This window comes from Pteropus alecto, unplaced genomic scaffold (assembly GCF_000325575.1).
Source record: "Pteropus alecto unplaced genomic scaffold, ASM32557v1 scaffold7, whole genome shotgun sequence".
In the NCBI taxonomy this organism is placed as follows: domain Eukaryota; kingdom Metazoa; phylum Chordata; class Mammalia; order Chiroptera; family Pteropodidae; genus Pteropus; species Pteropus alecto.
In genome coordinates, this window is record NW_006494614.1 from 35045853 (window position 1) to 35071550 (window position 25698).

The 25698-nt window shown below is 36.2% G+C and overlaps 1 protein-coding gene across 1 annotated transcript in view; it reads right to left on the minus strand.

The window, feature by feature from the left end:
• Positions 1–15354: 15354 nt before the first annotated feature.
• TFAP2D (transcription factor AP-2 delta) overlaps positions 15355–25698 on the minus strand; it is a 54099-nt gene continuing 43755 nt past the window's right edge. Inside the window, exon 8 of the mRNA XM_006926452.1 lies at positions 15355–15574. Within this exon, the coding sequence (XP_006926514.1) occupies positions 15355–15574 (220 nt within the window). The remainder of the gene's footprint in view (positions 15575–25698) is intronic.

Genomic DNA, 25698 nt, shown 5'->3' on the forward strand with positions numbered 1-25698 from the left:
TTATTCTTTTTGTTGCAATTGCAAAAGTAATTATTTTTTTCCACTTCTTTTTCTGACGCTTCATTATTAGAAAATAGGAACACTATGGATTTTTGAATGTTGATTTTGTACCCAGAAACTTTACTATATTTGCTTATTGTTTCTAGTAGTGTTCTTGTGGAGTCTCTAGAGTTTTCTATATAGAGAATCATTTCATTCGCAAATAGTGACAGTTTGACTTCTTTGTTTCCTATTTGGATGCCTTTTATATTTTTCTCTTGCCTGATTGCACTTGCTAGGACCTCCAATGTTATATTAAATAACAGTGGTGATGGCGGACCAAAAAATGCTTTCAATTTCATTCATTTACCCATCAATAGATAAGCGAATACTTCACATCAGGTACTGTTTTGGGTGATGGGGATACATCAGTGAACAAAACAGATTAAATTTCCCCACACATGCAGGTTCATTTGAAGGCATAAATTAGAAGAGAATTCCTTAGGGAATAGTTTTGCCAAGAACTGTGAAGAGTGTGAGATATTACCTTACTTACAAAGTAACAAGTTAGCCTGGTATAGTTCCACTGAAGCTGACAGAAAACATGAGGCTCCTAGGTCAGAGACAAAAGATTTTATTACTCATGGTAACAACAGTATCCAGAGTGTTAAGCATTTGTACCAGTCTCCAGTTCATAAGGGACAGTGTGACAAGAGTCAGATGATACCTATACATGCAATGGGTTGTATTTTAAGAGAGGAAACCTAAACGAAAGCACGACTATCCCTTGCTCCAGAGAGAGATACCCTCCCCCAACTGTTCACATTGTAAAAATCCTTGAAGAGATCATTCAGGCCAAAGTCGTCATTGCAAAAGATGTATAGAAACACAAGAGACATGGAGAATTGTCTTCCAGCAAATTTGTCTTCACTTTGATCAACTTAAAACATGGGCCACAAAATTATTACATGGCCAAAATAAGACTGAAAGCTCATCTGCTTCTTTTATCAGAAATAGTCCATCTGGATATATCCTTATTTGGTCTGCACAGGTGAGCTTTTGTGAATAGCTGGCCTCAGTAAGTTTGGTCCTATCTATAGACTTGTTTTCACAGTAGTTGGGAGGTTTAAGGATTTTATATACTCCCTTTTATGACTGCTTGAAGTTTATTATACCTTTTAGCACACTTCAAGTTTATATTGAGCTTATGTGCCTAAGTAAAAAAGGTAAGAATTAGGTATGATAAAATATAGTCAGAAATAAATTTCTCCTCAAAAATTAATTTCTTAAACTATCAAGGTGGAAGCTCTTAAATTGTCACAGAGAATTTTCTGGCTCAAATTAGAGATCCTTTTTGATGGCTACTCATCAGTGCCTTCAAGGAATTTTCAATCGTATAAATAACATTTTAATTATTACTTACTACTTTGAACTCTAGAAGTGTGCCTAATTTAAAATTTAATATTGAACTACTTTCATAAAACTTATATTTAGTTCTTTATGCAATAATTATTATTAATTTTAAAACCAAGAAATGCTACACTTGTCAAACATACAAAAACATCCAATTTTGGGGGTTGCATGGATAAAAGTATTTTCAAGATACTAGAAGAGATAGGACCAATGGCTGAATTAGGTAGGCCTAGGATTTTTTAGAAAAATATTACATTTGATAGGTTGATTTTGTTTAAAACCATCAATCAATCCAAAACAACATTCAACTTTAAATACTAAATTTTCCTAAAATCCTTTGTCTTTTTTAGATAAAAAATTGCATAGTAAATGCAGATGACTTTTACTTCAAGAATTTCAATGGGAATAGCTTTTTAATTTTTTTTCCCCTAAAGGACAATAGGGTTGGTATTTTAATAGTGATCTTATCAATGTTTATATTTTTTGATATCACAAGAATGTTCATAGTTCTAAAAATAACACATCATGGGCTGGAGTTCTTTAGGCCAGTCTTTGAGTTTTTCTGCTTATTTTGTGTATCAATTTTGTTAATAACCTCACTAATGTTACAACATGAAAGCATACTTGAGTCTTGTGTTTTGGAAAACAGCAACAGTTAAGAAATCTTCCCACTCTTGTTTTTGGGGAAATGGCTTACGGCAAAGAAACACCTTTCCCCATATGATTTTGCTGACCTATGACAATGTCAGATACACACCCTCCAAATTCCCATTCCTTGTCTCATAAATGATTAGTCGAAATGTTTGTACACACTGACTAATCTGAACAAAATAGCTGACATGACCAAACTGTAGTTAAGCTGCTCTCTTTCCCCCATGCCCCTGAACTTTGACTCACTCTCATCCCGAGCCAGTGTGGACCCTTCTGTAACAGTCCCTCTGAATTGGCTGACCAAAAGGAAAGACATTCTTGGGTTAACTGTCCTGTCACTTCACGCATTCTCCCATGCCAGATTTTTTCAGCTATGTTTACCCCTTCATATTAAAGAAAAGTCCTTTTCTGCTTAAATTCTGAGACCCATAAGGTCTCACAGTTGGGGTATTCTTCCTATTGCACTAGGCCCCCTTCCCTTCTTGCAATGATACCTTTGAATGAAGTTCATCTTTAACTAAGCTCGGATTAGTTTTTATTTAACACATGTTAACATATTGTTCTTCTCACCACTCTTCAAAAAAAATTGTGAACCTTGTTGATATGGGAAATTCACAGACACGTTCAAAACACTTGACTGTGTATGGTGATGGATATTAACTAGACATATTTTGCTAATCATTTCTTAGTATATACAATCATCTAATCATTATATTGCACACCTGAAACTAATATAATGTCATGTGTCAATTACATTTCAATTTAAAACAAAACAGCACTTGACTATTGTTTCCACAAATACTTGGAATATATGTTAAGTTCACTGTCAAAGGAATCCACACTGAAGATGAAACATGACATAGATAATGCCTACAAATCAATTGGTGGTGAGATCCATTATCAACAATCCTCCTTCTAGAAAATTAGAACCCATGTACTGAAAGAAGCAGATCCGTGATGATCTTTGCTTGGGCGTTTTCATTGAAGCCTTCAGCAACCTTTGTTTTTGAAGAAGAGGATTATCTTGCTCACCTCTGTCTAAGGGTTAGTATAGGTGCTGGGGGCAGGGCAAGTATAGAGCCTCTCCTCAGTATCTTACCAACACTCCTTGTCTACCTAGTCCCACCAGCACACACTTGGTTCCTAATAAGATTTTTAAAGACTTATTTCTAAGCTTCCCAAGTCACCCACCTGTTTTTCAACTGGAAGGGAATCTGAAGGAAGAAAAAAAAAAGGAGTGAGATAATAGGTCTAAAGGGAAGATATTAAAAGGACTGAAAACCTGCATTGGTTTCATCACTTCCTGGATAAAAAAACCCTCTCTGGCTCCCTAATGCATTTATGATGAAATAAGGGATTTTCAGTGGGGCCACACAACCCGAAACATTTCTGAGCCTCATCTCTACCCTGCCCCGGGCTCACCTGCTCCTAGCTCACTGTATTGCACTTACTGGCCTCTGACAGTTTCTACATACTCCAAGTTCTCATCACTAGGAATGTGCTTCCTTTTCTCTTTGGACTAATTAACTATGACTCCTTCAGGTCATTCTTTCTTCTATTTTTCCAGGGCAAACCTCTCCTTGTTTGAAATCTCTGCCATTTTTGTCATCATAATAGCATTTATAATTTGTGTTATAATTAATTGAAATAAAATTATAGATTAATGAATATTTACTGTAAGTCAGGCATATGCTAAATTAAAGGTTTATCTCCATTAATTCTCCCTATATTATATATTCTACTTTACACAAGATTTAGGGAGAAATGGAACTTTCCCAAGGCACACAGTTAGGAAAGTGGTTGAGCCCAAATCCAAACTGAAGCAGCCCGACTCTAGCTAGTATCATCTTTACTCCTGACTCTTTCTAAAACTGGCTCCCCAAATGACTCTTTGTGTTAGGCTTTCTGGTAAGCAATTCACAACATTTGTGAACCTCGTAACAATCCTGGAAGGTAGTACTATTAGCATAATCATCCTTATTTTATAGCTAAGAAAACCAAAGCATGGAGAGTAATTTGCCTAAGGTTTTATCCAACTTGAAAGCATATATTTGCACAAGCAAGGGACCTCACTGGAAAATGGCCAAGCCAAGATCAGCACCCAGCCCACTCGATCCAGTCGCTGCTTTAAACCAGCCTTATATGTGGCCTCCAGTGCTGCTGTCCCCTTCTGGCTCCATGGTGTCTTCTGTTTAGCACCACATATCCAGAACAAGGCTAAGGTCAGAAGAGTGTATCAATATACATTTGTCCTGTGAATGAAAAGACAGTGTTGTTCTTTTCAATCATGGCTGAAAATTTTGTTTGCTTAAATAAACATTTTATCATGAAAAATTATTCTCCAAAACTTACAAATACATTTGTTGTATTAAGCTAATCACTGGTCCAAGGCTTTTGGTGACTCTACGGAGCATTTCTAGTAGGCACGATGTTAGCTCACTCAGAGCAAAGGTGAGAAGCCCTTCACTGGCCCCTCAGTTTTTCAGAAAGGATGTCGACCTGTTTCTGGTATAGCAATGTTTAATTGGCATCTGTGTCATTTATATATTGCTGGGTAACAAACCCAAAACTTAGTGGATATAAACAGCAACCATTTGTTATTTCTTGTAAGTCTAAGGGTTGCCTGGGACATTCCTCTGATGTGGGTTTATCTCCACTGTGCTTGCTTTGTCTTGCTCATGCATCTGGCATGAGCAAGTTGGCACGAACAGATGATTCCCTGGCATGTTGGCTGGTAACTCATTCCTTTTCCACAAAACAAATCTTCTTCAGTAGGCTAGCCTGGATTTGTCCTCTTGGCAGGAATAGAGAGAGGGAGGGAGAGAGAGAGAGAGAGAGAGAGAGAGAGAGAGAGAGAGAGAGAGAGGATAAGCAAGTAGTACTTTTTCAAGCCTCCACTTGCATCATTTTTGACGTTACCCTTGGCTAAGGAAAGCTGCATGGCACATGGCTAAGCCCAGAGTTGGTATGGGAGAGCACTACCAAAAGGTGTGGGAACAGAAGGTGGGAAAATAAGGGCCCTTAGTGTGATCAAGAAATGCAACATGGAACAATATTTACCTAAAGGACAATCTGGAATTCACTACCTATCAGATCCAATACTTATCAGAAGGTTAGCTGAGAGGAACAGTCTTCTTAAGGTCCTGACTGATAGATATCTTAGTCACTCTAAATATAACCCAGGATTAAGTTAGGCAAGTAGAGGGCTGAGTAACTGGACTATTATTGTTTTGACCAAAGAACTTTGTTTTCACTGAATTGTGTTTTGATATAATGTCATTTGTCTAAACAACAGTGTTTCTCCTTGATGGATCTACTACAGTGGTTTTAAAGAGACAGGGCATGGGAGGTGGCGTGAAATTTTAGCCTTCAGATGTCTAGCAATGTCTGGAGATATATTTAATTTTCCCAATGGGGATAGGGGTGGAGAGAGTCCAGGAATTGCTGCTAAATACTCTACGATGCACAAGACATCTCCTCACAGTAAAGAATCATCCAGTCAACATGTCACAGGTGCAGAGGTTGAGAAACTCTAATCTACTGAAAGAATGTTGCTCACAGTTCTTTTTCCAAGGATTCTTTTGAAAAGGTGTATTTTTTCCTAATCTAAGTGTCAGAAATAATTGTATTTCTGCTGAGCAATTGTTTTGGCTTAGTCTTAGAAGCAAACATAGTGAATTGAATAAAATGATCGAATTTTCCATTTTGTAATAATTATTAGAAAAGTCAGTTAAACTCGTTATCTATCTGTATGTAGCAAACATTTACAACTCTATTTTTTATTAGTCTCGTTTCTGGTTCTATTTTGTAATTTACTATTAATTTACCTTTTTCTTTCTCATCTATGTCTATTTATAGTTTTTTATTATTTGTATAAGTTCCTGAAAGCTGTATTAAATCATATTTTTGAACAATCTAGAAGCATAAATAAGTAAATGCATAAAATAAAATAAAGTATTTATAGTCTATGATGAAGGATTTACTAAAAAATAAATACATAATGAGAATTGCTATTTCTAGTCACTGGAAATGAGCATGAGCTCCCAGATCCACAACTTGAAATTAATCTGAATCTTAAAGAAACAAGATTAATGAAAACAAATGATTGAATAAGATTTAAAGTTATAATGCTGAACTTATTCAGTATCTTCTGTTATAGTGACTGGCATATACTAAATTCTAAATAAGTGATGAATAAGTGAAAGAATGAATAAATTTAATTTAACTCTATTTTGACTAAAACTGTGAAAGGATTTTATGTGAAATTTTCTGGGTTCAAGAAAGTCTCTATTGGTTAAATGCGATTTGTTGCTGATGGTTAGAATTTTAGCTTGACCAATGTGCATAGAAATCTGGAATTTCCAAAGTTACTATTACATGTTCTAGGGCTTATATGTTCATATAACAACTAAATACATGCTTTCATAAAGGGTAAGTTTAGCCAGGCAATAGGAGAAAACTTATAAGTGGTATGCTCTGCACATAGTACTGCTGTTTCCTCCATGTTCTAAGGCAGTCTTAGACAATCTTCTTCAAAACCCTTACAATACAACCATTACGAAAGTCTTTTATCTCAGAGTTATTATTATAGCTTTATAACCTCTAGGATAAGGGACTATAAGTTCCAGTGGAATTCTGTCATTCATTAAGAAAACAAAAACTTACCCACTATAAAATGGAAGTTAACTAATTAGAGAAAACATTTATGAAGCCAGAGAGGAAATGCAGCTTTTCCATACCCCCTCAACTACCCTCAGAAAAACACAACAACATTTTGACTGTGCTAGTAAATAGACTTCAAATAGAAAATTAGGATAATTAGGAACAATAAGCATTTATACTCATTTCAGTGCTGTTTGAAGATATAATAATTTGTACAAAGAATGCTTTGCTGTAGATGAGACAATAAGTTGCCAGTTTTATTTTCGATTACTCTTTTATTTAAAACCTTAGTTTTAACAATGTACTTATAGGATTTATGCATTGGAGACTGAGTGTGATAATGATTTTCTGTGTTATTGAATAAGATATTTTACACCTATCACTTTTCACTCTGGCATTGTGAATCAGAAAACACTTCCAAGGCTTCCAGTAATTTATGATTGTCTCCATTTCTTCCAGAGACTATCACATATTCTTTATAGACCTTGGTTTGGTCCTTGAATTTCATATTCATTCATTTGCCCATCATTCATTTCTACCAGGTAGAAATATGCCAGGTAGGCACTAGGTAGCTGCTGGGAATACAATGATAGGAAGATACATGGAGTCCCTCTTCAAAACCTAATGTTATTTAATACTAACAATTCCAATATTTGCAATAATACAAAAAACTAACATTATTTTTGTCCTTAGTATATAGCAGGCACTGTTATTATTGTTTAAACTGGAAAAGTTCTTTTAATCCTTATAACAGCTTAATGATGTAAATGGCATGATTATCCTCATTTCACTTTTGTGGAAACTGGGGATCAAGGGTCTATTAGGGAAGATAATTAAGCAAATGGTTATTTAAAAAGTCTTTAATAAGTTACATGACTGGGATAAATGATGGTAGGGGAGAACAAAGGAGAGAAAAGCATCCTGGTTTAGAGAATCGGAAAAGACCTCTGTGGTAGGTAGAATTCTAAAGACAAACTCCCAAGATTTCAAACCCTAATCCCTGGGACTCTGCTCTGAATATCATGTGATATCACATTCATAATTATGTTACCTTAGCTGATAAAGAAAATTTTCAGATGTAATTACTACTACTAATCTATTGACTTTGAGTTAATTAAAAGGGAGATCATCTGATAGACACAATCTAATATGTGAGCCCTTTAAAAGCAGAGCATTTTCTTTACCTGGTAGCAGAAGAGAAAGTCAGAGAGATAATTTGTTGATTTGAAGAACTGTCACTGGCTTTGAACATGGAGAGGATCATGAGATAAACACCTGAGAGCGGATTCTGGGAGCTGTGACTGACCCTTGGCCAATAGCCAGCAAGGAAACAAGGACTTTAGTTCGACAACCACAAGGAAATAAACTTTGCCAACTACCTGGATAAGCTTGGAAGTGGATTCTTCCCTAGAGGTTCTAGGTAAGAGCCCAGCCTGGTTTTCATTTTGAGTTCAGCCTTATGAAAAGCTAAGCAGAGACCCAGTTGAGCCTGGCTGGACTTACATGTACTAATAAATAGATGCCGATTTAAGCCATTACATTTGAGGTAATGATATACAGCAATAGAAAACTCACAGAGTTGCACTGAATTTGTGACTTTAAAGTTGATACCTGAAAGATAAATAAGGGCTGGCTTGGTGTAGGAGGTTAGGTAGACCATAATGTTTCAAGCTAAGAGGACTATATAGGCAAAGTCTTAGATTGCAGAGAGTTTCAGGAATTCAAAGAGCTTAATGTGACAGGACCATGGAATGCTTATATGGTGGAAGAGGAGGGAATGTGATGGGGGAAGCAGTTTTACAAAATAAAGCTAGAGAAGGCTCGGGAGTTGAGTAAAGGCCACTTCAGAAGAATACTGTAAATCCTATAGAAAAGTTTGACTTTATTTTAAGGGCAACAGCAAGTCCTAAAGAGTTTTATTTGGGATGTGGAAATCAGATTTACTTTTTAGAATAATTCTCTACTGTGTGAAGAATGGAATAAAGGAGAGCAGGACTGGAGGCAGGCAAACTAGTTAGGAGGCTACTGTAATAATGCAATCATAAGTTGATGATGCCCTGAACTAAAGGAATGCTACCTCATGCAATTACTAGGCCCTGACCTGACTACTTAATTAATTGTAATATTATAATATTAATTTGTCAGGACCTAGTGATTAACTATAGGAAAAATTAGAGAGAATGAGACATTTAAGATGAATCATAGGTTTCTGTCTTGGGCAACTGTATGAGGGCATCATTAACAGAAATAGAAAACAGGAAGAGGAAGAGCCGGTTGAAGAAGGAGATTGATTGGGAATCTATATTTTGATATACGCTGAGTTTGAAGATGCTGTTTCTCATAAGGAGATACCCATAGGAAGTTGATTACATGGATCTGGAGTGCAGGAAGATAGTCTGGAATGAAGATATGGACTAGTAATTCATCTGCGCTGGATTAGACTAAGCTAACAAGTAGAACCTCACATACCCTCACAATTCTAGCAGTTTAACATAATACAATTTTAGGTCAGAGTTATGTGCACTTCTCTTCCATGTGGTCATTTAGGGATCCAAGTGCTTTCTATCTTGTGTTTCTGGCATCCCTGAGACAGTGGTTCTTAAGTCGGAGTGATTTTTGTTCCCCAGGAGACATTTAGCAATGTCTGGAGGCAATTTTGTTTGCCACAATTAGGAAAGATGCTACTGGCATCCAATACATGGAAATTAAGGATCTGCTACACATCCCACAATACACAGAACAGCCCCTCACATCAAGGAATTATCTTGCCCCAAATGTCAGTTGTGCCAAGGTTGAGAATCCTTGCCCTCGGGCTTCATCATCATCTCATGCATCTTTTAAAAGAGAACATGAGATGGAGGCAAATGCATGGCTGGTTTTCATGGGTAAAATCTGGAAGTGGCAAACATTACTTTCACTTCCTCACTGGAGAGAACTTGATCACATAGCTATAGACGGCAAGAAATACTGAGAAATTTAATCTAGGTCAGGGGTTAGCAAACTACAGCCCTCAGGACCAATGAGCTCAATGCCTATTTTTGTAAATAAAGATTTATTGGAACGGTCATGTCCGTTTGTTTACATATTGTCTGTGGCTATGCTACAGTGTCAGAGTTGCATCTATGTGCCAGAGTTTGGGTGGGGAGGGCTTATGTAGCACCAAGTCATGTGTGGAAAATTGTCCTGTATCTTCATCTACTGATGCTGGCATTTGCAGAGATGCCCATCCTTCTGTAATGTATGATGCTCGGGTTGGAAGCCTGAAACTATCTTTTTCATAACCCTTTGCCAGCTGGCTTCTAATTAGGTTCTGACAATGGAAGACACTGGTGGGAATTTAAAGGAAGAAGTAGGAGAAACAATACTCCACATATTTCCAGTTTCTGTCAGCATTCCTCCAGCGGAAGAGAAAAGTATGACTCTGGCCTCTAGCTTCTTTTGCATTCTCAGCATTAGCCAGGCTCTACTTGCTCAGAGGTACCACGGGCACTAGTCTTAGAGATAAGAGCAACAACTATGGAGAGGAGGGTATCTCCCACCAAGCTCCCAGATACAGCTAACCCCACCTCCTTCCTTTTGTTCTCCCGTCTATAGAGGTGGCTGCTACTTTTTCAAGTTACTAATACTTAGGTAATTCAGGGTCTCATTTTTGTTCTTTAACATGGATTTAACCTCTTCTCTTGATTAATTCCTTTCTTTTTAAAATCCCGAGAGGGATTTCTGGTCTCCTGACTGGACTGTAACTGATATACCTGAATTCTCACCTGGTCTTTGACTGTCACATGTCTCAGGTTTCCCCTGTGTGAATTTGTCTAAACTGAGAGTACCTTGCATGCCTGTCAGCTGCCTCTGTTTGTCCTGAGTTTGCTGCTGCATCCCTGTGGGTTGCAGGAATTGCTGCTTCTTTGTTTTCTTCTTGCACCTACATCACCCTGGTCTCATTGTGCCATGTTGAGAGAAACTCCAAGGGAGAAACCTGGGGACGCTGTCTGAAAATCATCTACCTAGACACACACCACAAAGACCGCTCTGCTTCTGTACTATGCCGGGTGCTCTTAGGGATGAAGACATAGTTCTCACTGTCCCCAACTTTACCCCCTAGGACACAGTCCCTTCTCAGAGAGATGCAATGATAGCTAAGCTTTCTTTATTTGGTCTTTTATTTTCTCCTTCTTTCTCCAGTCTGGGGACGATTTTCTAGTCTCTAATGTGTGTGTTCATGTATGTCCGTGTGTCTATGTCTGTGTATCTGTATGTGTCTGTGTGTATCTGTGTGGAGGAAGGAAAAAGGTCCTGACAGATGAGCTTTTAAACCGCAAGTCCTCCTCAGGGCCTAGGATTTTGAAACTAAAAATTTTTACAATAGTTCAACTCTTTTGTTACCTGCATTCCATTGGCTCACATTTGTGTCCTGAGGCATTACAGACAAATTGGTAGCTGCCCCCAAATGAGGGAGGAAGGTAGGTTTAACCAGAACTACAAGGTACATCTGTTATTTTTCAAAATAGCATCCTGCCCCAAATGTTTTTAACCCATCCAGACCAAAAGTCCATTTTCCCCCTAATCTTCACCTTCCTTTTTCCTGATCACAACCCCCTTCCTTGATTTTCCACTCTCCCTTCTTCCACTCTCCCTTCTTCCCTTCATGCCCTCCCCGCAATTCCCGAGACTCTGGTCTCATTCATGTTGGGGCAACTTGTGCACACTTTCATCAAGGCACTTACCATGTGCTAATGGCTGAATCTTTATAGGGACTGTGAGAAACTTGCAAAAAAATGTTCTATTTTACTCTGTATATTCAGTCTCTAGGAAAGAGCCTGGCATATAGAAAGGATTCAATAAACTGATGAGAAACTGATATCTAGATAAAAATGGTTTGTCCAAGTATTAAGACAGTAGCTAACACAATGCACTAACCACATCCCTGTTCTGATCTTAGCTATTTAGATACATTAACTCTTTGATTCTGCCGGTAATTCTGAGTAGATATTTATTATTTTCCTTATTTTACAGAAGGAGAAATGGAGCAACAGAGAGGTTCAGTAACTTGCCTAAGGTTCACATAGTAAGAAGTGAAAGAGCCATGATTTGAACTCAGGTAATTTTGTTTCAGAGTCTATGTTCTTAGCCACTAGTCCATGCCACCTCTCATATGTTGACTTGGCTTTTGTATGGAGATGGCATTCTCATTGTGTGGAGGATTCTTATACATTTAAAAAATTGCACTGGCCTAAAATGCCTCCAAAAAAGGCATAAAAGGAAGAAAATACCAGGAAACGAAATTATATTGTTTTACATATTATTAACTTGAATAATTTATCGACATATGTACCTGAAAAGCACAAGATGACAAGTCAAATTCTTATCACTGTCACACTAGGGTCAGGATGCTCATAGCTGCTAAAGGGTCATGTTACGTCCTGGACACTAGAGTATACCCTCAAAAAAGGGACAAGAAAAAGAAATTGCAAAGCTGGAAAGAATTATTGCTAATTTTAAAGCATATGAAAAAAAATGGAAGAACAGATGAGGCACATTCCCAGTGATCTAATCTTTCCAAAGGGGGGAAAAATAGAGTAATTCAGATTTTTCATTTATTTTTCTAGAACCACCAAACTTAAGTCAAATGGTAATTCTAATGAAATAGCCAAGGATGTGGCATTTAAATTATTTATTGAAACAGCCTTAAAACAAACATTTCTTTTTGTAGGAATTTACCTAATCTTTCACAAGTTTAAATATAAAAATTTTACATTAATTGTCACTATTAACTTTGGGTAAGTATGAGAGATTTGGATAATTTTTCTGGGCAAGTAATAGTTCATCTGAAAAGCTTTTTCAGATGAAATTTCTTTATTCCTTATTATAACACTGAAAATCATGTAGATTTTTGTGAGCTACCTTCCTTTGCTATAAACTATGATACTAATAATGATTATAACTTCTTAGTTGTTGAAATTCTGATATCTATCTAATTTTCTTTATTGTTCTATATTAACTATATCTCCTTGCAACTAATGTGATATAATGGAAATATTTCCTTATCGAATAAAAAGAATTAGCTATGATTTACCATGGGCGAAACAAGCCAGGTTTAAAGACTGAGTATTAAAAAAAATAAAAGGTAAAAGGTCCTTTGGCCCATTTTGGACAAAGAACACACACACATTCATTTACTCATTTATTTAAAAAGTGTTGAGTACCTATTATATACAAGGCAAAAGCTGGTATATTAACAATGTCTATTAGCATATGATAATAAATGACTCTAAACATGACCAGTCCATCAATTCATTTATGTGCTAATGCCTGGTTAAGTTAAATGATGGGTGCTGTCCATTTAAGGCTCTTAAGACACCCAAAATCCTGGTAAATTAAATGCACTGTAATTATAGTTATACTTTTGTTTCTTAGGCTAATAAATAATAACACCCCATTGAGGTGGTAAGAACCTCAAGTAGTCACAGCTATGGCTGAAGAAGTAAGCTGGTTATAAGCCAGATCTAATTTTTCATCTGATTATTGGTGAACATTTGACATGGTGTATAACTACATTAAGTATCTAGCAGATATGCATATCAAAATGCCATATTAAGTACATATGTATTGTTAATAATAAAAGGAATGAAAGAAAGTTAATGTGAAAATTTCGTTAAGGAAGTAGTGGCCCAAATTGTCTGTATTTAGCTTTCCTACCACTTATGAAGCTAAAATAGTCATCATTTTCCACATGTATATTTTACAATATGAAAAATTTAATGTCAAATGGAATACTTTATTTTCTGATGAAATCTGGAACTGCAGCAGAATCTCAGCTTTATTTTATTAAAAAAGTTAAAGCCTTGGATAATGCTAAATTTTTTTAAATGGGTCTATGTAAACACATGAAGTCACAATTCATTTATTGATTTTAGGCTCTTCTATGTAGTTACAAAATCCCTTTATTATAGAATTACTTAGTAATGTTAATTGAATTTATTCTAGAAAATTTAGTTTCTTATGTGTTATGATTCCTCTTTTCTGTACAAGACTGAAGATAAAGGTCAAATAATTTTAAGAATTATTGTTAAGTAAAAATATTGTGATCTCTACATGAAAATCTTGAGCAATTTCATCTCAATTAAAAATAATACTAATATTCCCCATGGTATTATAATATGGCAGGGACTTTTTGAAAGCAATTGAAATATGTTAACAATATTTTTATGTTAAACTTAGTGTTGGGAGTCTACACATTATTAATTTTTTAATAGATGATTGCTTATGTCTTTATTTGCTTAGAAGTTTGAAAATTGCTAATGGTGGAAAGGTTAGAACAATGAGGTACCAATCAGATTTCTTGACAGTTTCAGGTTTAAATGAACAAAATTTTCATTCGGTTAGCCCCTGGCCTTTGCAGCCAGGTACGTCTTGTTTTTGGTATCTTAATTAAAGGACAACGAAGCTACAAGAACAAGCTATGAAAAAAAGGAAGCATCATAGAAGCAAAAGTCTTCTCTGATCATTCTGTTTTTGTTTTCTTTATTGAACACAGACCTGAATGTTTCTGTGCTTCTAAAAGTTTAAAACACAGGTATTAGGCAGATAGAAGAAGCACAAAGGTAGAAAAAGAAGGGCTCTCATTTCAATCATACAATCATTGGCCACCAGTGCTTCAAGGGGCCTCCACTAGTCCCCTGGGCTCTTCTCCTGTCTCTGAGGGCAGGGCTTCCTGGAAAGATCACTGCTCATATTTCCACTCTTTTCCAGGCAACACAAAACTACTGCTTTCCTTCTGGAGCCCGAGAGCGGCAAAGCTACCTTTTCCTATACCCATCCAGCCTTGATACACTACATGTAGTCTGTTTCCTTGAAGTGTTAGGTTGGGCACGTGAGGAGAATGGATAGAAGAGTTCATCTCTTATCTCTTCAATATTATGCTGAGTCTCTTCTTATCTATCAGGGAAAAATTAAAAAGTACTTAGGGTGGGATGGGAATAGTCATACATAGAGGGGACAGAGTTTTCTGTAATTTTTCAATACCACCAAGGCACTGGTAGTTAAATGAGCCAGGGGTGACAAACATTTTAGAATTTTTGTCAGTTCACAGGACAAAGATTCGTGACTACCCTTTTCAGTTCCCCAAGCATTTATTGATGGATCAATTGCCAGATTAGTCTATTTAATGGAAAGAGGCACTCTTTTGTTACGGGGAATTAAGTCAAGAAAGACTGGAATTGTAAGCACTGGTGATGGATTTCAGTTGGGTAATGCTTTCTGATCCCTAACTACATAACTGGATAAGAAAGTGCATCAGTCAGATGTGAAAAAGCATGTGCTGCCTCTCGAAAGTCCAGAAGTGCTTAAAAACTGTGATGTATATAATTCAGAACAATAAATTACGTGCACAAAAGGAGTTTATCATAACATAAAATTAAAAAGTGACAATTTCATCACACGGTTACACTGCTGTTTTTTTTTTCTCTTTTTTTGTGGTTTTGTCCTTTTTTGTTTCATTTTTCGTTTCCATTTTTGTTTTTGTTTTTTTTTATGGAGGGTCAGGGAAGGGTAGAGATTTGGTCCACTGAAGATTAATAACCCTCAATGATATATATATTAGAAAAAATATCAGCAGCAAGACTCTCTGGAAATAGATTCTGTTTGATGTAGCTAGTCTGTCTTTTCTGTTTTGCCCTCTTTCACGGCAGCCTCTGAAGTTTTCCGCAGGGGGGCTTTCTCCGAATTGGCATGTCCTTGGCCAGAATCTGCCGCTCCGCCATTTTTGTGGGTAGTGTGTTTTTCCAAGTAGTTTAGCATCTCACTGAGGACCGTTTGGAAAGTGCTTAGGGCTGCACATATTGCTGGAGTCCCAAAACCATGAGTGATCAAACTGAAAATAAGAAGTGGTAGGGGAAAGAGATGAACAACTTATAGTATGATATAGGACAACAAACCCCCCAATTAATCCAGAACATTCAATTCGACAGGCATTTATTATGTTCCTAAGTGGTGCCACGCATTGTGGAAGATAGAACACAAGTCAGACTATTGCTTTGACCATAAGAAATTTAGGATGCATTTGGAAGACTTGTCATTGACAGACTTAGTATGCACTCAATATTAGCAAGTCTGTGTGTTTAACTCATGACTTGACTCTGATTCTCTATCTCAGTAAGAAAGTCAGAAAATACAACTTTCTATGTGTGGGAATCATCTCATTTTTAAGAATGGTATCCATGCTTGTATGGGCATAGATTATATAAGAAGAAATAGAAATTGGCTGAAAGATGGCTAACTGTTTTTCTGACTTCATCTTCTCTTCCTAATAGTAATAAAGATGGCCATGGCCATCCAGCTGGAGACCACATTTCCAATCTTCTGTTGCAGCTAGGTTTGAACATGGGACTAACCCTCCCACAGTGGATAAAATATGATGGGAAGTGTTATATCTATGTGAGTCCCACTTGCTTAAAGGGAAATTGAGTGCCCTTTCTTTTTTCTCAAAATTATCATGCAGCTATGCAGATGAGGATAATCACCTTGGCAGTGGGGACAGAACAAGATGGAAGGAACTCACTCACCTCTAGTCTCATAAATGAGAGAAAAATAAAATTCTATTTTATGTAAACCACTCTGTTTAGATTTTAGCCTATAACTAATTAACTAATAACAAAGGTAGGGGGCGTTGTGGCAACCTCAGCATAGGTAGCCCTTCCAACCATGACAAATGTCCAAATACATAATTGCGGATTCACTCTTGTGAATAGAAGCCATCCAGGTTGTTCATTTGGTCAACTGTTTCTGAAGTTACACTCCACCAGGTTGCTCTCTATAATTCATACTTGTAATAATATAGAAAAACATGCTTGACATATATTACACATATGTTATAATATACACACATGGTATGTAAGTGTGAGAAACTATTAATTGCTTATAAGTTCTAAGTTGTTATAATTGTTATGACATCAGCAGTTTTTAAATCAGATAGAACTACCCTCCATAATATGGCAACTAGCTAGTTACCCTTCTTAAGGTATGTGATCTTTAGGAACAAAAACAATGACATTTTTCAAAAATGCAAATGAGAGATTTGGGGTCTAAGGCAGCCCACTAATATGCCTCAGTGGTGATAATAATAGGATTAACCACTTGAAATTTTTGTTTATATTAATCCATGCAAAGGGCTCAAAATAATGCCAGACCCATAATAAGTGTTCAAAAAATATTAGATATTGTTGGCTGTGGAGTTTTTATGGTGATGATAAAATTTACTGCATGTTCCTCAGTATACTCCACAGGTTGCTAGTGTCTTTCATCTGATATTTACAAAGCTTGCTTAGGTCATAACATACATTAAAAGGAAAAAGGCTTCAGTCTTCAATTATTTAGCAAACAAGAATGGTAAGTTCTTGGGCAACTGCATATACCAAAAATTTGTAATATAAGACATCCTCATAGTTAAAGCACATGTGTATCTTTGCTGCAGTGTCTTGGAATGCTGAGTGGGAATACTGACTTCAGCTCCATATCTACAATGAGATAACTAGAGAGGAATCATATACTTTATGATCTATCAGGGAATCTGGACAACAAATGGAATTGATTAGAGTGGTAGAAGAATTAATCGTGGCTGCACCTACAAAAAGAACTGAGTGAAGCCATCTACTGATATCCAGATGCTTGGCTTTAGGTCCATACTGCCTCTTTTCTCATATTTTATACCTGTTTAAGAATCCTTGTACCATTAGAAAAATTTTATTTTCCTTTTTTACTTCCACTTTCTCTTAGTAGTGACTGCCCTCTTCATCTATAACTGAGTATGCAGAATTTAGTTTCACTAGGTTAAACATTAACACTAATAACCGATATTTGAATTCTGACCATATGCCAGGTGTATTCCAAGTGCTTTATTCCGTATCACCTCATATATTCCTAGCATTAACACTAAGAAGTAGATATTATTATTTCCATTTTACAGATGGAGAAACTAATGCCCAAATAAGTTAAATAATCTGCCTGGGAAATCTGACATTTTGTATTGCCTTCACGATTATGTTTTTCTCAGGCTGAGGGTATGTTTTTCTCCTTTTCTTTAAGAAATCACTTTATGTTAGCAGTTTTAGCTTAGTTTTTCTAACTTTGTTCTTTAAGCAGACTTGTAGCCTAGAAGATAATTCTTCTTCTTAATTTTCTTGTCCAAGTTCAGCATTTTAAAACATCAAATACAAAGTGGACAGGTCTACATAAATGATTTGACTCTCCATGTCAAGAAGATTTGTTGCCATAATGAAAGATTCTTAAGATGATATCCCTTCTTGTCTGATGGCCTTTCCTGTTTCTAAAATATGTATGTGATCATTAGAAGGTTGCATTGTCATCTTTGCCCTAATTGAGAACCAGGTGTAACAAGTCTTAACTTTGGTGCTGAGCTTAGACACTTTGTGATTTGGGAGGTCATTTAGCCTTGCAAGATGACAATGTTCTGACTAGAACATCTGCAAGGTTTTTTCCAACTCTAAACTTCAATTCACCGGTACTAATGCTTATGGTGTTCTTCTTAAAACCCAAGGCATGAACAGAAGGTTACAGATATCTAAGGACCACTGAGCTCAACAGAGGAGTATAAAATTGATATTGGAATATGCAACATAAGAAAAGTTAACTATTTAAAGTGTTATCTTTCAACATGAAAAATATTACATTTTTTTTTTAGTTTCTTTAAGTTAACATTATCTGCATATCAAAAATAATATGTGATAAACTGCATAGAATGATATTTAATGCAAAGGATAGCCTCTGTTCTAGCAGTTTTCAGTGACATTTATGAATTCAAATAATTAAAATAATCTAATATTATACAGGGATAGCACTGAAAAAGTGTGAAATCAAAGGATGATTAAAAAGAACTTTTGGGAATGTCATGCTATTCTGTTAGCTCCAGCCACACCACAAAAATAGGTGCATATCTCGCTCAGTGACATACAAAAAGTAGAAAAGGAATAATGTAGGACATACAGAAAAATTAAAGAAAAACTGAAATGATAAGGCTGACTTTCACTCCTAGAGAGAAAATAAAGTTATCTGTAAGGTAATATACTATAGTCAAATCTCCAAAATCTTTGATAATGAAAATCACTTTTGCCTTTAGAAAATACTATTTTCAACCATAAACTTAATATTTAAGTTATGCTTGGCATTTGCATATGTTTTCATCAGATTAACATCAGAGAGCATTTCACAAGCAAATATTACCTAGGTTAAATAGTAGCCATGATGGTTGAAAGTAGGTAGTCAAAATCTAGAAGTTCTTCTAAATTCAAATTTACCTAAAAGTTTATCCTCAACAAGACAAATGAAAAATACAACTAGGATTGTGCTAGATGTATTGTCCTCATGCCACATTTTAAAAGTTTTGCTGAACTTTTTAAAGTTTGCTGAACTAAAGTAGAGAATTCAAATGTTCTATCAGATTATTTAACGCATTTGCATTCCCCAGGTCTATTTCCTTCACCTTTTGTAATCACATGTTCTATTACTTTATTTTTGGAAGACTTATTTCCATCCCCAAACCTATGATGGACATTCTTATTTGTGCAACTCTGCTTATCCTCCCTCTTTTCAGCCAATCATTAAGTCCACTTACCCTTCAAAGTTCCTTGAATGATATTGAAAAAAAGATGTTAGTTTCCTGATCCCTTGATTAACATATTGAAAAAGATACACTACTTCAAAGGCTAGAAACTTGCCCAAGTGACAAGAGGACTTACTTAAATAGAATTCTGAGCACATAGGAGCAGCATTCCCTCCAAAAACATAAAAACTAGAACAGAGAGAAGACGATGGAAGAAAATAGGCAGGGGAGGATAAGATCTCAATTATCAAAGTGAGTATGAGGAGTGGGGCAATATAGGTGGCCTTAGAGGATATGTGATAATCAAAGTCTACTAGATTTTAGTGTAAGTGACAAATAAGATGCTATATACATCTCTAAAAATTTATGGTTTGGGATCTTACTATAAATTAGTAATCAAAATTATAGCCTAATCTTTAAAAAAATACAAAGAGTGTTAAAACACACCACAAACCAAAAGCAAATAAGAAAACAAACAAAGCTGAGATGAGGCATTTTTAGCATTTACCTACACTCTACCTGATTTCGTCTGCTGCCAGCATTTGCATAATAGTCACCTCCAGGAGGCAGCAGCCTTGGGAAACAAAGGGTAGGGACACCAGTGTCTGGAATAATTGAGTTACAAATGCTAAAGTTTCCTCGATTTCATTTGGGAATCTCTGATGCCCGGGCTGGTAAGATTTAGTTTAAATTTACATTTCAAGAGTGACTAAGAGAAAAAATGCAAAGACAGGCCCAAGGTTTGGGGGAGATAGTGTTAGCATATGAAAGATTAAGTGGCCATTAGGATACTTTGCTTTAAAAAAAAAAAAGTATTGAATCTTTAAAACTGGCAACTGTATACTTAACGGAGTTGAGATTTTTCAAATATAGAAAACTCCTCTTTCAAGATCAAGAAAACACAGGCAAGAGTTTCTGAGGCACTGGAGTTGTTAGGTAATCTTTGAAATGTCATGGAAGATGAGAGAGGAAGTAGTGAGTTGGAATAGAGAAACATGCCTTAATAATCAAAGCAGAGGAAAGAGACAGATTTGAGAAACTCTAGGTTTTTAAATTATATTTAGTAAGCCCCTTAACAAATTTGTTGTAATGAGATATTTTTTTCAAATCAGGTTTATTGAGTTTGAATTTACATATGGTAATATTTACTCTTTTTAGGTATATAGTTCATTGAATGTTGACAAACACATATAGTTATGTAATCACCACTATTAGCCAAAAAGTATTCTTGCACTCCTTTTCAGTCAATTCACTCTCCCCATCCCCAGCTATAGGAAATAAGTGCTGTAATTTCTATACCTATAGTTTTTACTTTTCCCCTGAATGTCATCTAAACTAAAAGTCTGTAGACTTTTGTGACTGCCTGTTTTCACTTCACATAATAATTGTGAGATTCACCCACGTTGTCGTGTTTATCAATAGATTATTTCTTTTTATTGCTGGTAAGTATTCCATTGGATGAATTTATCATAATTTGTTCATGTAATGGCTTATTACAAATTTGAAATGTTAACATTTAAAAAATAGAGGTGATCACTGAACTGCTGCATGAGTTCAGGAAGGAACCCAATAATGTAACTGTACTATTTCATTTTATAAAAGTGTTATTAGAGCAGTAACAATGCAATTTACTGTGGAATTTTAGCAGTGTACCTGACAAATTCTCCTAAAATACCATGTAATAAGTTGGGGGGAGGGGAAGTGAGCTAGATGACAGCAGAATAAAGTAGATTCACAGCTGATTGGACAATGCTACCCAACGTGTAGACTTAAGGGCAGTTGTCATCTTTGAACGACATCTCTAGTGGAGTGCTGCAAGACTCATTAATTCCACTCTGCTCAACATGTTAATTGACAATGTGGTTGAAGGCATCATGGATTTGTAACTTAATGGCTGGCATTAAAATAGAGAAGAAAATTCCTGCATTGGATAGCAAAACCAACGTTCAGAAATACCTTAATGTGGTAAAAAGCTTAGTTGGTGGGCCAAAATCAATGATGTGAAATTTAGGGGAGATTAAAGAAAACATATCCACTTGCAGTATACTGAGAAAGAGATCTGACTCAAGTGTAATTCTTAGGGAAACTTCTTACCGAATCAGTAACTCTAAACTGAAAAAGCAAGGGTTGGATTTGAGGTTTGGATCATAGCTGGTCAGGCTTAGAAGCTATATTTACCTTGAACTATTCTCTCTCTTTCTCTCTAACTAGATTCCGGCTCATTGATTTCGTTTTTCTATTACTAATTTCACACTGAAGTGCAGGAAGTTTCTGACAACTGACTGTGAGCAATATAATCACCTGCTGAGAAAATCTAGACTGCTATAGTTTACGTACCTGATGTTAGAGAAAATGTAACTTACATTTAACATTCACTCATCTTCTTAATTTTATTCATGGTTTTAAAACTTCTATTTTGCTAGACCTCCCATTTAGCATTCTCTAGAGTATCTTTCCGCAACATAAACCATCTCTTCAAACTGGCTGAGTTCAGGATGTAGCAACTGTTTGCTGGATCCAGAGGTGAAGCTTGACTTTTTGACTTTTCTCCTAAGTGTTAGGATATATTTACATTTCAGCAATTGAAGGAACACCACAGGGTAGAACAACCTTTTCTAGGGAGGGGTGTGTGTGTGTGTGTGTGCGTGTGTGTGTGTATGTGTGTGTATGTGTGTGAACGTGCATGCATGCCTTGCTCCCATACCTGTGAACTTATACTATTTTTGTCTTTTTCTTAGGAGGTTTCCTAACCTCTTCTTGACCAATGAACTTGATCTGAATAAGTTCTACTGATATAAACCAACTTTTTAAAAGAAAAATATAGTGCAACAATTTAAATCGTATTCTCTATCAGTGGGGTTAAAAATGAAAAAATTAAGACTCAAATGAAAAAAGTAATAGAGGATGGGGGAGAAGAGACTGCCGTTTGACAGAGGATAAATTATAATCATTTATTCTTTTTCCCTGTGTGGTTTTGTTAAAAAGAAGTTAGTGACACCTCATCTTTAACTCAAACAGTGTTTACAATGATAAACTATAGTCATGTGCCACATAATGCATATTTTGGTGAAGACGGACTGCATGGACAATGGTGGCACACCACAAAACCTAGGTGTGTAGTTGGCTACACCATCGAGGTTGGTGTAAGTGCGCTCTGTGATGGTCAAACAACGACATTGTGCGTTAGGACACATTTTTCAGAATGTATATCCCATTGTTAAGCAGAGCATGGCTGCCCTTGATTTTAATAACTATCAAGAAACTTCCATACTATAGACATTTCACAAACTTCTCTTCACACCTTGTGATCCTTGGTTAAGAGCCTTTTTTTTTTTCCTGGGGCCAAAGCCTTATATGTTTATCTTTAAAATCTCCAAAGCTTCAGTGTTTATTTGAAATAAAAGTTAATATAGTATTCTAAGTGAACATCTACCAGAGGAACAAGAGCTATTTTAATTTCCTTAATTTAAGTAAATATGTTTACATTTCACTAGCTTTGTTGTATGCTAGGGGAATGTTACAAAGCTGTTTCCATATTGCTCTAATTGTCCTTCAGAAATGCTTTATCATTACTTTAATTGATTTGTCTAAACTAATTTAAAATAAACCACTAGAGCAATTTTCTAAAACATAGCTTAAAGCAAACTCCTATAGAATCTTCCCCTATTTTCTTTCTATCTTGGCAAGAGTTGGGCTGGGTTTCAGCACATTCTTTCCACCTACTAAGCAAATTCTGATTTAATATGTAGTCAAAAGAAAATGAAAGCCTCATTACTATATGCGGCTGAAGACTAGGTCACCCAGTTCTGTCTGGTAACCATGGATGGATTTTTGTAGCTTTCTGAGGTACAAAAAGCTGGAAGTAATACATACTCTTATGGTATAAACTAGAAGGCTGAAACCCAAGAGAAAATAGCCTGCTACCATCATCATTTAGGCAATTAGAGTAAAAGCAAATTTCACTTTGTCAAATATCAACTTTTCCCCCGGAAAATATTCGACAAGCCAACTTCCTCCATTGCTTTTGGTGTGTACAAAGGTTGAAATACTTTGGGGTATTAGTCCTATTATTTTGTTATGTTGCATCATTCCAGTGGGTGTTTGCTGTGTCATGTATCTTTGACTTCCTGAATAGCATAGAGATTCTGCAGACACCAACTTCAGTTCTGCATTTTGGTCTCCAGAAGGCATGCAGGTAGCAAGATTTAAAGAGAAGACAAGCCTCCTTATCTTCCTTCCTGGATTATTCAGCTACTGCAAGCTTAGATCTAAATGTAGCCTGAGGCTCAGTCTGTACTTCCCACTACAGTTTTGGGTGGTGGCCAGAAAAGTGCCTTCTTGCTCTCAAGAAATAGTTGTGAGGGCAGTAGGCTGGGAAACAGACCTTGGAGATCACCAGCAAAGAATTCTGAGTCTTCTCTGCAAAATTTTAACTCTTTTCAGAGATATGAGGGTAAGACCCTTCATCTCTTCGAAGTGGCACAAACCCTGAATATAGGCTCTAGAGAGAGACTTCACCCTGAGGAGAGTAGCTGGGACTTATCCTCCCAGAACTTGATGGTGACTATCCTTAGTAGCTTAACTGACTGAGGAAATAGAGGAAAAGGGAAACAGGCTGATCATACTTATTTTCTACATAGCTTATATTATTCCATGGCCCCAAGTGCTTTTAAAATGGAGTTTAATTAAGGTGCATAATTAAGGCATATAGTTCTCTGGTGGCTAGAAATCATTGAAATTTACTCATTAGCAAGGCCTTGACAGCACTCACTTATGTTCTGTGGTTCCTTCAGCTGGTGGTTCTTGACACTAGATACATGTAAGAATTACCTGGGGAGCTTATTAAAAAAATACCAATGTGTGGGTCCCATCTCAGAGATCCTGATTTAATTGGTTTGGGACAGGTCTAAGTCATCAGTGTTTTTTAAACAGTTTAAATACAGCTGGGAGTTGTATGTGTTCCCTTGGGGTCAAGAAATAACTACCATGTCTGCTATCTTTCTTAGGAAAAAGAGAATAATGAATTTCTTCAGTATTTCTCCCAAGAACTTATGCAGAACCTTAGCTCCATGGGATGTTAATATGTATTCTGAGGAGGTGGGGGGCGGGACACCAGTCTCTGTGATCGAATTTTAAAAACATGAGACTAAGTATTCCTTTCATTCAAAAATGGTTCTATTCAAAAGGTTCTGGGAGCCTCTGACACACTCATGTGCATTGGTGTATTTTTAGAGGAGGAGAATAGTCAGGGTTTCTTGATCCAAAAATCACTGATCATGAGACACTTTCAAGGAGCATCTCATAGAACTTTGGAGAAATGTGTTTATTATTGCCCTGAATCACTGCTAGATTGGGAGATGTGTTTCCTCTCCACCACCCTAAGGTCACATTCCTCCTGCTCTTCTCGGCCACTTACTCGGAGGTTCCAAAGGGGAATGGGTCCTTGTGATTCCATTTTACTTCAATCAAGCTCACCAGAAAAGGTGGCTAAGGATACAGTCATTGCATACACATTAGGGGAGACCAAAGTCAAACATATCCAAGTCAACTTTTTTGAGGGTAAAGACATTTTTTTGACTACTTTGCCCTATTATTTTATAGATGAGAATAGAGCTTTTGGGGATAAATGAACCATTCCCTTATATTTCTCCCTATTAGACAATTCATATTTTCTATATAGCACAGAGGAATGGGGACACTAAGCTTAGGACTCCTGTGTTTTTCAGATCAATTTTATCCAACTGTTGACTTTTAAAAATGAAAAAGTTGCTAAAACATAAAGAGAAGAAATGAGATCATATAGAAATACAGCATAAATAATTTAAAACAGAACAGAAAATGGATGATAGGGTAAAATATCATTGGTCTAGAAGGATCCTTAGAGATCATCCAGCTTAACTCCATCAATTTATAGATGAACATGAAAAGGCTGGACTGATGAAATGCCTGCTCTAAATCCATACTTCCAGCTAGTCACCGAGAGAAGACTGAGCTAGGGCCCCCTAACACCCATCCTGAGAGTTTCTCAAGATCTTGTGCTGTCTTTCTATGGAATCTCCCTCAATTCACAGCTCAACAAAATCAGAAATTATTTAAATAAAAAATTACCAAATTTCTTCCCCAATGTATGCACTTTCTCAAATCAATGATTACTGCAGGCTATGTTTGCAACTTCTAATTAGAAACAGTTGCTTCTGATTTTTCTTATTTGAATTATTAATCTCCTATGTACTGAACCTTAAAATCCATTAAAATGTCATCAAATGACCTGCAATGAATGCTTTTATGTTTGTACCTCTTGCAGTTTTTGGTTTAGTGCCATGCAACTTGTGAAGTACAGTAACTATTCGCAACTGATTTGATTCTTTCCTATTTAATGT